Here is a 15729-nt window from a genome sequence, read left to right as displayed (position 1 = left end):
TCCCGAACAAACAGCCGGAACTGACAGAAACACCTCCCTTCGCTCCCCCCACCCTCCTCCTCCTCCTCCTCAGCAGCCGCCGCCGGTGCCGCCGCCTCCCTCCTTCCCGCCCCGCCCCGCCACTGCGCAGGCGCGGCGCCTGGCCCCGCCTCTGCGCAGTCGCAGCCCTGGCCGGCCGCGCCCTCTTCACGCACGCGCACTGCGCACGCTCCCCGACAGAGTCCCGGGCGAGCGGGGCCGCCGTGGCCCTGAAGAGATCCGAGCGGTTCCGCTGGCCCGACGGAAGGGAGGCGACGGCAGGCTGCGGAGCTGCGCCCTGGAGGTCAGCGCCGGGCGGAAGTCACCTCCAAGCTCCGGGAGCCCGACGTTTCGGGCGGAACCGGGTAGCGGCTCCTGATTCGGATCCGTAGGGCGCACCCTGGTCGCCCGCGCGGCCACTCCTCCGGCCTCAGTTTCCAGTGGCTGAAGGAGCCCGGGGCGCCGGAACTCAGCTGTACGCAATTCAGAACCAGACTCAGGTTTTTCCAGTTTGGGTGGATGCCCACCTGCCCTTCCCGGTGCGCTGCCACCGGCATCCTTACTGCAGACTCATAGGGATTGCTCCATCCCTGTTTCTCTGGCTTTCCCCAGTAACCCAGGGTGGCCCCAGAGTAACCGAGGATACCCTGCGTGTGCCTCCCTAGTCCAGTTTTATGTGGTGCCGAGACTCGAGCCCAGGGCTTCGCACATGCTACGCAAGCGCTCCACGAGCTGAGCCCCACCAGCCCCTTCTTGCTGAATTCATACACTTCCAGCCCTTTCCAGTCAAGCTCCTGTTGGGATACTGCTGTGTTCTTTCCTACTCTTTACCCATAAAAAGCAGCCCTGGTGTTTTAAAAAAAATTACAGATGCCTACCGAATTCTAAGTCCAAATTAGTTTTTCCTTCTGAGCCACTCCTCGTAGTAACACCTTGAAGTTTGTTGTGCAGCGTGAAATAATAGTTAAATGCATACACAAATTTATACGTGTATTCAAGTACACATATGTATGTGCCTTGCGCATGCAAAAATCCTTCTGTCAGTCCTTTAACTGCCTCACAGAGTGGTATTTCGTCTGATGGCTGTACTATTCCTTAGCCACTCTGCTGCAGATCTGTAGATTCATGCAGTTTGTCATTTTTTGTTATTCAAGGTATTACAGGCCAGGTCCTTGAACAGCAAATGGAGTGTCTGGTGCAAGCCTCGAACTGCTTTTCCAGAAGCAAGCGTGGTGATGTCAGATGCGCGTGAGCCTGGAGTCAGAAGGTACCTGCTGAAGAGAGATGCTGTGGCATGCATTCTTGATGGAACTCCTGGGTCTGGGCAAGTTAATGCCATCCCTTTGACCAGCAGGTTTAAGAAACAGAGGGAAGGACTGGAGAGATGGGGCAGCAGTTAGGAGCACTGACTGTTCTTCCAGAGGACCCTGGTTAAATCCTCAGCACCCACATGGTGTCTCACAACCGTCTGGAACGCCAGTCTCAGGATCTGTCTGTCCTCTTCCAGCCTTGGCAGGCACTACAGACACATGTTTAGACACACATTCAGACTTTCATACACATAAAATAAAAACCTCAAAAAATAATAAGAAAAAACAGATGGAAAGGAAGAGGCAGTGGTGGCACACACCTTTAATCCCAGCACTCAGAAGGCAGAGGCAGAGAGATCTCTGTGAGTTCCAGGACAGCCAGGGCTACACAGAGATATCCTGTCTTGAAAAACAAAACAACAGCAAAAACATCTTAGGGTAGACTTGGGAGAAGCGCCCCGGTCTCCCTGACCTGTGAAGCAGTCGATCCCATCTGCACACCTGCTCCCAGGTCAGGAAGGCCGAAGTTTTGATGCCAACTTTGAAATCCACCCCTGAAAAGCTTTTGGATAAGCAGTGTAGCCTTGTCTCAGAGCCTGTTTCCTCACAGAGTAGGACTGTCTGGCCTGTGCCTGTGACAACAGTGAGGGATGCTAGTCAGTTATCATTGAGCCGTTTCCTATGTAGACTTCCACAATTTCCAAGGCAGCAACCTGGTGACACGCTGACAGATACTCCGGGAAAGTAAAGCAGAATTGACCACAGGGAGAAGAGAGACCCAGGTTTGTCCCAGGTGTCATCCAGCACCCAGTACATCTTAACTGTAACCATTTAATAGTTACTTATCCTGTAACTATTTAATGGCTTCTTACTATTTACTATACCCCATGTTGTAGAGGATAATACTGAAAATTTTCCCTCCAAGAATTTACAGACTCAGCAGAGCTCAGCAGATACACTCATGAGGAATTACAAGTGAATGAATTGGAACAGTTGTCAGGTCTCCACCTAGACTTCAGAGGAGACAAACTGCCTGTTAGCAGGAGTGATGGACGGAATGTAAAAAAATAAATTAATAAATGAACAAAAAAAAGTGATGGGAAGGATTCCAGCATAAAGATGTCATGGTGACACCAGAACAGAGCTGGGCTTTAAATACCAGCTACTGAATTTAGACAGCCTGGGAGAGCCATGGGGGAATTCCCTGAGGCCAGAATATGCTTCTGGAACCCCAAAACTGAGTCTCCCAGCATATTCTCTGGGAATCTGTCCCATGTCCTGAGCTGTGTGTGACTAAAGAGCCTTTCAGCTCCTCTTCTACCTGAGAAGCTGCAAGAGTCAACAGGAGTTCCCCAGCAGAGCTACATAGCTACATGGCAGACTCTTAGCAGCGGCTGCCAGATAGAGCTAGCTGCAGGGCTGGAAGTGTGAAGGGGGAGGGGCAGGTACCAAAAAAAAAACAAGAAAAAGTGACAGCCAGACAAAGCTTCTTTTAAAACATCACTTCACCTGGCAACTGGATTCATGCAGCAAATTCAATCATTTGATTCATTCATTAATTCAATAAATACGGGTGTGCTTATTAAATGCACCCAGAAGCAAAACACCACCCACATCTTCAAGGTGGGGGAAGCAAGTCAGTAATTCAACAACTAACGGGGGCTGGAGAGATGGCTCAGTAATTTACAGGCACTTGCTCTTGCAGAGGACCAGGCTTGGTCCCCAGCACCCACATAATAGCTAACAATGTCTGTAACTCCAGTCCAGGGACAACTGTTACCTCTTAACTACTATAGACATGCAGACATACGTGCAAATCACTAATGCATCGTTTTTAAAAAGTAATATTAAGAAAACAATGTTAACACAAACAATTATTGGGGCCTACTTTATGCCTGGCACTGGTCTAGCAGCCAGAGACTTAGCAGTAAGCAAAATTCGGAAATCTACTTTCAGACTGTTCTGGAATATGGACCGAGGGTCAGAAGAAAAGTACAGCAGATAAGGGGCAGGAGCCAAGGAAGCTCAGGGTGGTAGGCCTCTGTTCTTCAAGTTTGGCAGTAAACAAAAGCAGGTGATAAGCAGGGAGGCAGAGGACGACATGGTGTGCATTTCAGGACTAAGAGTTGCTGAGTGGTCCAGGAGGAGGATGGGGAAGAAGGGTGGGACCTCGAAGTGAGCTGTGCTGGGTTTGGGTCAGCACAGGAGAGGCCTGGGTGGGGCTGTGATATCCAGGTAAAATCAAGGGCCGTAGGCTGTGGTCATGCAAGACAGTGGACGTGAACGTAAAAGCCACGCCAGGCTGTGTGTGCACTCTAGGCAAGCACTCTACCAGCTGGGCTACGTCACCACGCTGTGCTAGTTTCTTCTAATATTATTATTATTGTTATTATTATCTTTGTCAAGACAGGGTTCCTCTGTTTAGCCCTGGCTGTCCTAGGACTTGCTCTGTAGACCAGGCTGGTCTCAAACTCACATAGATCCACCTGCCTTACCTCCCTAGTGCTGGGATTAATGGCATGAGCCACCACTGCCTGGCTGACTATTCTCTAATGAATACTTCTGTTGTGATTTCCAGAATGTAAGTGTCCACGGGTAAGATACACAAATATCCTATGGAATCCGATATTTTTGAAGTGTAAATGGGTCCTGAGGCCAAGGACACATCAGACACTGCCATGCCCCAGCCGCCCACCTCTCTTTGCGGTGGGACTCTCAAGTGGTACGAAGGATTATGCGCTGCTGTCTCGGGGAATAAGGTGCTGTTCTGAGAGACTTGTAGGCATTGGCTCTTCTGTCACCATCTTAGAAGCCACACTAAACAGGGTTTGGGGACTCACTCTGGCATACTCAATTAGATCTCATCCAGAAACGCTACTGACAATACTCCTTGAACCAGCTCTTCCTAGGCTTTAACATGGTAGTCCCTCCCCCCAGCCTCCAAAGGCAGGGGAGCCCCCCTAGCAGAATCCAGGAAGGCAGCTCAGAACCACCCAGGGAAGCACACAGTTCTGCCTCTTGTGCAAAGCGGAGACCCTCGCTCCAGAGCCACATGCAAACCCAGGTGCTCATTTTGTTAAAGCCATTTTCCAAGTCATTTTTATTGAATAGCGCTGAGACTTGGTGATGAGAGAATCAAAAAATACAGGTTTCTTCCCCCAATTCTGCCAGCCGGCCACATGACCTTACAGACCTCCTTGCCATGGGCACCTCAGCTCTACTCTTCCAAAATAGGGAGCACGGTGCTAATGTGGGGAGTGACTAATCCTTCCCTGCCCTATACTGGCAAAGGCAGGCATCACCATCACAAGCATGTCTTCCAAATACACCTTAAGTTAACAGCTTTGCAGACTGTGGCATCAAGGAATGGAAGGCGCATTGAAAAAGGTGTTCTGCCCGCCTTGTGCCCTGCCTTGCATGACGACTGGCTGTCTTAGTGTTCTGTTGCTGTGAAGAGACACCATGACCACAGAAACTGTAAAAAATATTTATTTGGGACTTGCTTACTGTTTCAGAAGTTTAGTCCATTGTCATGGTGGGAAGGATGGTGACACACAGGCAGACATGGTGCTGCCAGAGTAGCAGAGTTCCTATATCCATATCCACAGCCAGCAGAAGAGAGACACTGGGCCTGGCTTGGGCCCTTAAACCTTAAATCCTAACCCCAGACACTTCCTCCACGAGGCCACACCTCCTAATCCTTTTCAAGTAGTTCCACTCCCTGGTGACCAAGCATTCAAATCTATGAGCCTACGGAGCTATTTTTATTCAAACAACCACACTGTCCACATGAGAACCTCCTGCGTGCCTAGCTTTGGGCAGAGTGCACCATTATCATTCAATGCAGATTGCAAGCCTGGTGGCCATGCAGCCTATGTCAAGCAGGGCAGGAAGGGCTCAAAGATGACTGCAGAGTCCTGTATCTCAGACACCCGGAGCTGAAGAGCATCTCCTGCGGCATCACATATAGTCACAGTTTTAAAAGTTAGAACACGTGACAGTCCTTTTAGACTGGTCCCAGGGTTGGGGGCAGATGGTCCTGGCCCACATTATACTTCCCAGCACTACAGAAAGCTAAAGCCTGGGGATCTGAGAAAGAATTGACAGTGAAGTGCCTGCAACCCAAGCATAAGGTTCCCTCAATGTGACAGCTTGTGGCTATAATCCCAGCTCTGGAGAAGTGGAGATAGGAGCTCTCAGGCTGAATCAAAGAACTCCAGCTTCAATGACAGGACCCTGTCTCAAAAAACAAACAAGATGGAGAGCAATTTAGGAAGACACTGTGTGTAGCTTCTATGTACACACACACCACACACATATATGCATATAGACATATATACATACTTTACAACAAAAGTAAAATTCCTTTTTTCTTATTGTTCTTTTTTTTTTAAGATTTATCTATTATGTATACAGTGTTCTGTCTGCATGTGTCCCTGCAGGCCAGAAGAGGGCACCAGATCTCATTACAGATGGTTGTGAGCTATCATGTGGTTGCTGGGAATTGAACTCAGGACCTCTGAAAGACCAGTTAGTGTTCTTAACCACTGAGCAATCTCTCCAGCCCCTTATTTTTTTTTAAGATGGAGTTTGACCCCATAGTTCAGATGAGCTTGAATTTATAGCATTTCTCCTGCCCCAGGGCCCCCAAGTTTGGGAATATATGCTATTATTTTACAACTTACTGCTCTGCTTAGAAAGACTTGAACAGCCTCATATAACTACACTTAGAGCATCCCTGGCTGGGCGTGCTGGTGCACCCCTTAATCCTAGCTCTTGGGAGGTAGAGGCAGGCAGACATCTGGTTTCGAGGTCAGCCTGGTCTACAGAGGGAATTCCAGGACAGCCAGGGCTATACAGAGAAACCCTATCTCAGAACAGCCCCCCAAAGAAACACACACACACACACAAACCCCAAATCATAAGCATCTCCAAATGCCTACCTTGTTTCAAAATCCATCAGGAAAACCTCTCCAAAGCCAAAATCTCAATCTCTGCTGAGCCTGTGTCTCCTGGTGAGCCCTGTAGAAAAGACTTACTTGCAAGGTCTCAGCCATGCCACGAGATCCCATTCCACAGATCTTGACCAGTTTTCCAGAGGCTCCAAGTTCAAGGGTTGTGGACACTCGGTTTAGACAGCTACCTTTGTGATCAAGGCTATACCACTTTGTCATTGATTTGGGGACCCTCTCTCTCCAAAGACTTCCCCAGGCAGTAACCGCTGCAAATGAGGTGAGAAATTGCTCTGCTTGCTGCTGCAGAGTCCAAAAAACCTGGGGTTGGCAGAGCCCTGGGCCAGTCATCCAAAGCTGGCTCATGGTTTCATCCAGGGGCCTCCACTGCCTTTTTTTCCTGTGAGTGCCAGGGCAGGAAAGTTCTGGAAGCATTGCTCTGAAGAGCAAAAATGCTGAAGCCCAATCCACTGCAAGGTGAGAGGATGACACTGCCATTTCTTAGCCATATAACGAAGGGTGTGTGGTCAGTGTACCCCAATTTCCTCCTCTGGGGCTGAAGAGACGGTTCAGCAGTTAAAGGTTACCCACACTGGCTGTTCCTCCAGAGGGCCCTGGCTTGGTTCTCAGCACTCACACAGTGGCTCACAACCATCCTTAAGTCCAGTTCCAGAGGACCCTACGTCATCTTACCCTCTGTGGGCTCCAGAAATGTGTGTAGTGTGCAGGCATATATTCAGGCAACACACACACAAATGTAATTCTAAAAAACGAGAGTCCCTAGCTCACAGGCTGCTTCAGTGAAATGCTGAATGATACCTAAGGGGGAGCTGAGAACATTCTAAATTCCTCATTCTACAAATGAGGAACTGGGTATGCTCAGCAGTTGCCAGCCGCCAGGACAGTTTTCTGCTCCTGAGGAGCCCAGCTCCACTTCCTCCAAGGCTTGTCTGGGCTGTTTCCAGGGCTGCAGTGCCTCCAGACAGGTCCTTTTGGCCTGCCTACTGTTGTGCTGTGAGTCTTTACCATCGGATTTCCTGAGAGCCTTCACCCGCCCAGCAGACAAGAGGTGTGTGATGCAGCGTGCTCCAAGAACTTTGAGTCATGTCTGTGACAACCTCCAGCCATCTATTCTGAACACAGTGCTCATCCTCCTCCAGTTTCTGGAACTGGAAGCTATTTCTCCTTCGGATTCTGCTTACTGGGTGTCCCGCACTCTCTGCACATCGACTTCCCCTCCCTGCTGGGATGGACGTAACCCAAGCTGGTGGAGAGCACTGTGGACAACCTGGGAGAAGCTTCAGGGCTGCACACCTTACCACACTGCCTGGAGAGGTGAGCACACATACAGACAGCTTGCTTGACAGATGCCCTAAGCAGCTGGGAGGACACTAGACCATCTGAATCCCAGTTGCCATGGCTACCAAAAAGCTGAAACCATTGGCTGCTTGGCTATGGAGACCGACTCAGCTGACCTCTCAAGGTCCCTTCCAGCCTTAGGATTCTACAGTTACTCCCAGTCAGATGACACTGGGTCTACTGTGACATATGACACTTGGGAATAAAAGGATTCCACCAGACACATCTGAGAGGTCACTTTGTCTTACAGTGCTATCAGTCAAAAGCCCACTTCCTACCTCTGCTATAGTTAGTGACACTGCCCCCTACCCCAAGACAGGGCTTCTCTGTGTAGTCCTGGCTGTCCTAGAACTCACTCCGTAGACCAGGCTGGCCTCAAACTCATAGAGATCTGCCCACCCCTGCTTCCCAAGTGCTGAGATTAAAGGTGTGTACTACCACTAAGTGGCCAGAAACTGTTCTTTTTACTTTAGTTTTTTTCTAAGACAGGGTCTGATGTAACCAAGCTGGCTGTAGCTATGTAATTGAGATTGACACCCTCCCTGTTCTCCTGCCTCTTAAGTGCTAGGATTATAGAACTATGTCACTACTGCCACCAAATCCAGCACTGGCCAGTGATTTTGATCAAGGTTTATGTCACATTGGAACCAGAGACACTTGTATCACTAGGGGGCATGCCACAAGCCTTCTAGGAATTAGAAGTCACTTATAAATGAGGCAGATACTGAGCTGCAGCTCTGGTTCCTTGTTGCACATCCCTTGGCCAGACACTGCTCCACAGATGGAAGAATCACTGTCCCTACAGCCTGGCCACCAGTTGGCTGTCCCATGAGGACAAAGCTGGGAATCAGTCATTCAGCCCCTGGCTTCCCCATACTGACGAAGATGTCAGGCCTGGCTGTGCACTGAGCGGGGCAGAGAAGCTGGTGATGAAGCTCTGATAGCAGGGCAGAGCTGGGCTATGAAATGCGAGGCTCACACTTCCAACAAGAACATAAAACAGCCCTGATTCTTGATGCAGAAAGCTTCATGTCTACTGGGTGTTTAGAGATTATAAAAAAAAAATCTGCTTCTTGCCTAGGGTGGTGGTGCACACCTTTAATCCCAGCACTGGGAGGCAGAGGCTGGTGGATCTCTGAATTCAAAGCCAGGCTGGTCTACACAGTCAGAGAGACCTTGTCTAAACAATGACAACAAACCACCTGCTCCTTTCAAGATGCAATCAAAGCCTTTATTAAACACTCCTCCCTCAAATGCAGGCACCCCAGACCTGGGGTCAAGGGGGTGGACCAGCATCACCTTCTCCAGACAAGTCAGCCAGCCAGGCTACACAGAAGCCCAGGCGAGCATCAGGCAGAGCTCTGCAGCTCTGTGCCCCACTCAGACATGGGAGCTCAAGCCCAGAAGAGGGATCTGGGCTGGTGCCCCCTAGCTGCCACTGTGAGGTTTATGTGCGTGCTTTTGTTTGTCTTCTCCAAAGATAAGGGCAAGAGATGGAGGAGGCAATTCTCAGTTGTGTGTGGGTGTGATTTAAGGCTTTGGCTCTGGTTGGTTGGTATACTAAAATACTTTCGGGGAAGAACACCATCTCCTGAGCTCCCTCTTGGAATAAACGTATTTTCAAAAATGAAAACAGTGAACAAAGATGCGGAGCGGAGTTTCTGCAGAGAACCTGGCTGGTCACGTCAGGATGGTGTCATCCACCTGCTCCACGGAGTCCGCCTGGCTGGCCAGCTTCTTCAGGGACCTTCGGTTGCATTCATTCAGTGCCTCCAAGCTGGCCACATCCAGGATATTGGAGAGTGACTGTGGGAAAGACGAGGAGACAGTCAGAACACAGCTTCAGGATGGACACCATCCTGAGACTCGGAGACACAGGGATAGAATATAGCAACATAGGTCTTTCCTAAACTGGGCTACACAGGCTACAGTGTTCTGTGCAAGAGTGGCTGCTGTGGGAGGGGCTAAGGGCACAGCTTGGGGCTCAGATCGGGCAGCCCTGCCCAGGGGTGCACTTGGGTTCCACCAAAGAGTTTAATTTGCTGCTGAAATAAATCTGAGAAACAAAGGCGGGGTGTTCCAGGCACCTGAGTCCCTACCCTCCGTGACAACTAGCACACACTGTGGCAGAGAGAACATGGCTTTGCTACTACTGTACAAAGGACAGCAGGACAAATGCCCACGGTTTACTCAGCTGGCACTCCAGGCCAGCTCCCACCTGAAACAGCTCCTCGCCCTGCCTCATCTTGAGCAGGTTCACGATGGCCTGGTCACTGTAGGCCCTCACAACGGTGTTCTTGTCCTTGGTGTTGTCAAGAAGAGCCTTCAGGATGGGCTTGATGGCCTGGGGCTCCAGGGGAGGCTGGGAGTCCTTATTTGCCCACCAGATCATCTTCTCAGCCACCAGCCTGATGTCACTAGATGGGTTCTGCAGACACTGTGAGAACAGGGACATATCCAGTCTGCTCATCACAAAAGCCCAGACTTCCAGGGTCGACATTCTCCCTCCAGCACCAACACCAGACCCACTGTTCCCGCCTCAGAAGTAAGTGTGACAGGGTTCCTTCCCTTGGCAGGTGACAGGTGTCTTTCTTCACTGTCTCATATAGTGCTGCTAGCCCCTTGGCTCACAATTCCTGACCCATACGCGGTTTTCACTCCCTCACAAAGGCCACACTCCTTTCTGCCCAGGTCTTGGTTGTTACTGCTCGCACCGTCTGAGATGTGCTTGCCCTGGGATCCTCACCCTTCAATTCTATCTAATCCAGGCCTTTCTCTAATAGGCTCCATGGAGCTTGCCTGCCTAGTTCATCTGCACTCCAGCAGGCCGTCAGTAAAGGACCACTGAGTGAACAATCAAATGTAGGCTGATCTGGTCCAGGCTTCCCAGCTAACCAGACCCTTTCTAATCTCAGAAGTGGGCGTCTCCACAGCAGGCTGGCTCCCTTTTGAAAACTCATTACTCAGTGAGGTCCAAGCTCAACAGCACTGTAATTGCCAGGGGCTGGTCACAGAGTTTCCAGGATGTCCCCAGCCTACTAAAACGTTGATTTGACTCTGACCTCTGTGCACACTAATGTTTGAGAAGGGAGCTGTGAGGCAGGGAGAGCCGTGCTGTCAGGTCAGATCACCTGGTGCACTCACCTACTCCCTTCTCTTACTCACTTGTAGCCCAGAATAGCACACACTCACAATCCTCCTGCCTCAGACTCCCAAGTGCTGGGATTACAGGTGTGTAATGTATCACCACATCAGGCTCCCTAGTTATCTTTATTAAAGCCTGGGACCTCCACAACAGTCACATTGCTAAGTGTCACGCCAGCTAAGGGAGGAAGACAGGCAAGGAATTCAGTTCAATCTCCAGGCACGGAGGCTCATGCCTTTCATCTCAACACATGGGAGGCAAAGGCAGGCCTCCTTGAATCTGTCGGCTGGGCCAGCTGAGGCTGCAGAGTAAAACCATCTTGGGGACTGGGGAGATGCTCATCTGGTAAGGGCAACTGCTGCCACCCTGACGACACGACCGGAACCTCTGGACCCACGTGGGAGGAGAAAGCCAACTCGGGCAAGTGCCCCTGGCCCCAGACGACACGCACCTTTCCCGCTGCTACAAAAAGCAAAGGCTTTCTAATTTTGTTTTGTTTTGAGACAGGGTTTCTCTGTGCAGCCCTGGCTGTCCTGGCACTAGCTCTGTAGACCAGGGTGGCCTTGAACTCAGAGATCCGCCTGCCCCTGCCTCCCAAGTGCTGGGATTAAAGGCGTGCGCCACCACACCCGGAGAAAAAGTGGTTCCTACCTTGACTTGGAGGCATGGGTCTAAGAATCTGACCAAATACTGAATACACAGCATGAGAAAAACGTACAGAAAAATACTCTGACATCTATTCCAGGGGCCCACAGGAGCTCCTGGAGACCATCACGGAGAACTCACTCCAGTATGCTCTGGTCCTGGAGCTCCTCATGAACTGTAGCCACTCACCTTAATGAGTAAGCTGGAGAGTCTGGGAGGCAACTGTCCATCTCCTGTCTCGATGTGATACTTCATGAGGAAGCCCATGCCCCGAATCCCACTCACAGCAATGGGGATCTGTGGAGAACAGCAAAAGCTACAGAGGGTGGAGCTACCCACTCCTGCCTTGAAGCAGTAGAACAGGTACAATTCTGCCCCCGGAGAAGGGCAGGCCCCTCACCCCATCATATCCTGGATTACCCCTCATCAACAGCTCCTCCACAGCTCTCACCTAACCATCTGCCACATGCCAGGGCAGAACCAAGAGGGACTAGCGACCTCCTCTAACCCAGAGTCTGGTTTAGATGACTAAACTGGAGACGGAAGGACTCAGCATCCAAGTTAACCAGCCACGGTAGAACCCAGGCTCTGCACACCCAGCTGGACACGCCCCTCTGTCTCTGCACAGGGCTAGCAAGGGTGGCAACAGAGGGTTGGGGAGGGGAGGGGAGGACTGGGCCTTACCCTGTCTGCTGTGGCATTGCTGAGGATCATGTCCTGAACCTCGTTGCTGTGTTTGCCTGCACAGAGTCTGCTGGGAGCCACGTTCACAGCCACAGAGAGAGCCAGGCTCCGGCCGTGCCGAACCATCCAGTCAATGCCAGATACGTCAGCTGAGCAGAAGGACACAAGTGGCATGAACCCGTACTTCACAGCACACTCCCATCCTGAGATCCAAGGCCTTATCCCCCCACTGAGACCAGGCGCAGTCTCGGGGACCCAGAAATCCCTGCTTCCACGGCAGCTCTGGCAGTTGCTCCTGGCTTGTGACCAAGTTTATGAGCACCAGGGACTCCAGGCTACTTTAGAGCAAGACACCTAAGGACAAGGTAGTTCAGGGGCTCCAGATCCTTCAAGTGGGAGGAGATAAGTGTCAAGGCTTCTTCCCTGGGCCTGTGCAGTGACCTACCCAGCAAGTACTGCTGAAGGACAGTGCTGAGCTCCTCTTCAGTCAAAAAGGCACACAGCTCCCCAAGGCACCCAGCTGAGGAGATCCGAGTATTGTCCTGACAGAGACGAGAGGGGAGTGATAGGGAGTGTGGCCAGTACTCTCAGCTCCCCAAGAATGAGGGCAGGAGAAGGACGCCCCAGCTCAGGAACTCCGAAGGCATCCTCACTCTAGGCATTCGCACTCCCAACACCTGATTGGGACCACCAATTCACTACAACTGCATCTCGGTGGGAGTTAAAGGCTGCACACTGCACTCCACTTGATTACAGAGAGCCGCCAGCGTGTGTGCAGACGGCAACCCTCGTCACAGCAGCAAGAGCTCGGCATTGCACAGCACCTTGCTTCTCAGGAGTCTGAATGCTCCGCGTGTAGCCTCTCAGGTGCCACCCACAGGGTATAGGACACAAGGGCACAGATGGAAAGAACCCCGGCACAGACAGGAGAGCCGCCTACAAAGACAGCTACAGCAATGGCTCTGGACTCTTCCCCGCTACAAGCCCAGGTCCAGATGACTCAATGCTCCCTCTGCTGTGGCAGCGCCTCACAGTGGGGGCTTGCTCTAGAGTCAAGCTGAAGTCAACACAAAGAAGGTGGAGATGTGTGGCATCATGCCACACACACTTTTTGTGGTGGGAGAGGGGCAGCGCTGGAGACACGCTCGTGGCTTCGCACATGGTAGGCGAGTGCTCTTCCACTAAGCACATCCACAGCACCCTAGAGCCGTGTTTTCTGTCGCTACCAAAGCCAGTCACACAAAGGCTCCTTGCCTGCTCCATGGCCAGTTAACTCCAAAAATCAAAAGAGGAGATTGAAAGTAAATGCTGTTTTATTAGTATGTCTCAGTTTGGTTTTTTTTTGGGGGGGGGTTGTTTTTTGTTTTTTCAAGACAGGGTTTCTCTGTGGCTTTGGAGGCTGTCCTGGAACTCACTTGGTAGTCCAGGCTGGTCTCGAACTCACAGAGATCCGCCTGCCTCTGCCTCCTGAGTGCTGGGATTAAAGGCGTGCGCCACCAACGCCCGGCAGTATGTCTCAGTTTGACTGTGTCCTTCCAAACCAACTGGGCTGGCCAGTTTTATGTCCACTCGGCACAAGCTAGGGTCATCTGGGACAGTAGAACTGAGAAAACACCTCCATCAGACTGGCTTGTAGACAAGCCTGTAGGGCATTTTCTTAACTAATGAAGTGATGCAGGAGAGTCCAGCCCATGGCAGGTGGGGCCATCTCTGGGCTGGTAGAGCCATGGGTAGCAAGTCAGTGAGCTGCATCCTCCACGGCCTCTGCACCATCTCCTGCCTCCAGGTTCCTGCCCTGCTTGAGCTCCTGTCCTGACTTCCTTCGGTGATGGACTATGATGTGGAAATGCAAGTCAAATAATCCTTGCCTCTCTAATTTGCTTTTGGTCAGGCTGTTTATCACAGTAGTAGTAAGTCAGACTAAGACACAAACCAACAAACAACCAAGAACAGACTCAGTGACTGACAGGAAAACTAAAGCCAGGCTGACCCTTGACTGCCACCTTCAATCTCAGGGTAAGCTCTGAGAACAGGCTGTCAGCAATGTGTGCCTCCGAGCACCAAACACAGTTAGAACTAGCTGGGACACTCTTTCTCCATGTGAGCTATTTTAAGTTCTGCTGTGGAAAATGCAAATTTGTCTAAATTGTAACCTTTGCGTGCACTGTGCATGGCCCTGTAAAAGCTCTAGGAGACTGACCAAAATAACGAGGCACTCCTACATGGTCTCATGCGGAAGCTGGGGCTGCAGTCTGAGTAGGCCACTAAAGACTGCAGGCCTGCAGAGCCACAAGCACAGCCCTCCAGAACCCACCATGGGTGTGTGCAGAGAGTATAAAGCCACACCAGCCACGCTTGCCGATTCACACCTGCAGCACCAACATTGAGAAGACTGAGGCAGCAAGATGAAGAGCTGGAGACCAGCCTGGGCTACGTGCAAAACTTTATATCCAAAAACCAAAGATGGGGGACTGGAAAGATGGCTCAGCGGTTAAGAGCACTGACTCCTCTACCAGAGGATCTGGGTTCAATTCCCAGCACCCACATGGCAGGTCACAACTGTCTATAACTCCAAGATCTGATACCACCCTCACACAGGCATACAAGCAAGCAAAACACCAACGCACGATAGATAGATAGATAGATAGATAGATAGATAGATAGATAGATAGATAACCTGTTTAAAAAAAAAAAAAACAAAAAACAGAGATAACTCAGTGGCTAAAATGCTTGCCTTGAAGACCTGAATTCAGACCCCTAATACCGACATAAAAAACGGTGAGGCAAGCCGGGCGGTGGTGGCGCACGCCTTTAATCCCAGCACTCGGGAGGCAGAGGCAGGTGGATCTCTGTGAGTTCGAGGCTGGGCTGGACCGACAGCCTCCAAAACATTACAGAGAAACCCTGTCTTGTAAAAAAAAAAAAAACCAAAAAACAAACAAACAAACAAAAAAAAAAACTGTGAGGCAGAGACAGGCAAACCCAAAGGACTCACTGGTCAGACAGTCAAGGCAAAAAGGAGAGCTAAGCTCTAGGCTCAGTGAGAGACCCTGCCTCAAAAAAAAAAAAAAAAAAAAAAAAAAAAGGTGGAGACATGATTAATGAAGACACAATCCTGAATCCCCCGACAAGGACCAGTACAGGTGAGCACATATTCCCTCTCACCCCCGGCCGCTGTATCTGTCTCTCTGTCTCCCTCTCTCCCTCTGTCTCTCTGTGTCTCGGGTCAGTCCTACAAATAAATAAGCAGAGGGCTGTCTGTAGGGAAACAGAAAGGTCTTCCCATAGACTCCCCACCCTCATAGGTCTGCCACAGTGCAAGGAAACCCTTGCTTAACAAACCCTTGCTAGGACTAACAGAATTGAAGACAACACTAACTTGTAAGAGTGTGGCCATGGGTAAACCTTGCCCTCTACAGCGGTTAGACCTTCACATGGACTTATGCTTTTCCAATGGCAGCACCCACTTTGGCATCTGCACCCCAAATCACAAAGCCAGGGCTTGAGCACCCTGCCACTGGAGAGTGGCTCTCATGTCTCCTGGGGCAGTCTGTTTTAGAAAGGGGACACACAGCAAAAGTGACTGGTGCTAGTCTGGTGACTTAGCTGCTTCATC

The 15729-nt window shown here is 50.8% G+C and overlaps 1 protein-coding gene and 1 long non-coding RNA gene across 3 annotated transcripts in view; one reads left to right on the top strand and one right to left on the bottom strand.

Annotated features, from left to right (window-relative positions):
- The first annotated feature begins 79 nt into the window (after positions 1–79).
- Positions 80–2425, top strand: LOC110342597. The gene is made up of 2 exons (XR_002384718.2): positions 80–493; positions 1173–2425. It is a non-coding gene; the product is annotated as an uncharacterized LOC110342597 (long non-coding RNA).
- A 6423-nt stretch (positions 2426–8848) lies between these two features.
- Positions 8849–15729, bottom strand: part of Gcn1 (GCN1 activator of EIF2AK4) — a 58446-nt gene continuing 51565 nt past the window's right edge. For both annotated transcript variants that reach the window (XM_005078981.4, XM_040731676.1), the window contains exons 54-58: positions 12559–12655; positions 12114–12262; positions 11619–11726; positions 9858–10076; positions 8849–9445 (exon numbers count right to left, since the gene is read on the bottom strand). In XM_005078981.4, the coding sequence (XP_005079038.2) occupies positions 9320–9445; positions 9858–10076; positions 11619–11726; positions 12114–12262; positions 12559–12655 (699 nt within the window). In that variant the 3' untranslated portion in view covers positions 8849–9319. The remainder of the gene's footprint in view (positions 9446–9857; positions 10077–11618; positions 11727–12113; positions 12263–12558; positions 12656–15729) is intronic.

The sequence above is a fragment of the Mesocricetus auratus genome, unplaced genomic scaffold, assembly GCF_017639785.1.
Source record: "Mesocricetus auratus isolate SY011 unplaced genomic scaffold, BCM_Maur_2.0 Super-Scaffold_100025, whole genome shotgun sequence".
In the NCBI taxonomy this organism is placed as follows: Eukaryota; Metazoa; Chordata; class Mammalia; order Rodentia; family Cricetidae; genus Mesocricetus; species Mesocricetus auratus.
The sequence above is the reverse complement of the archived record's forward strand: the minus strand, read 5'-3'. Positions and strand labels throughout refer to the sequence as shown.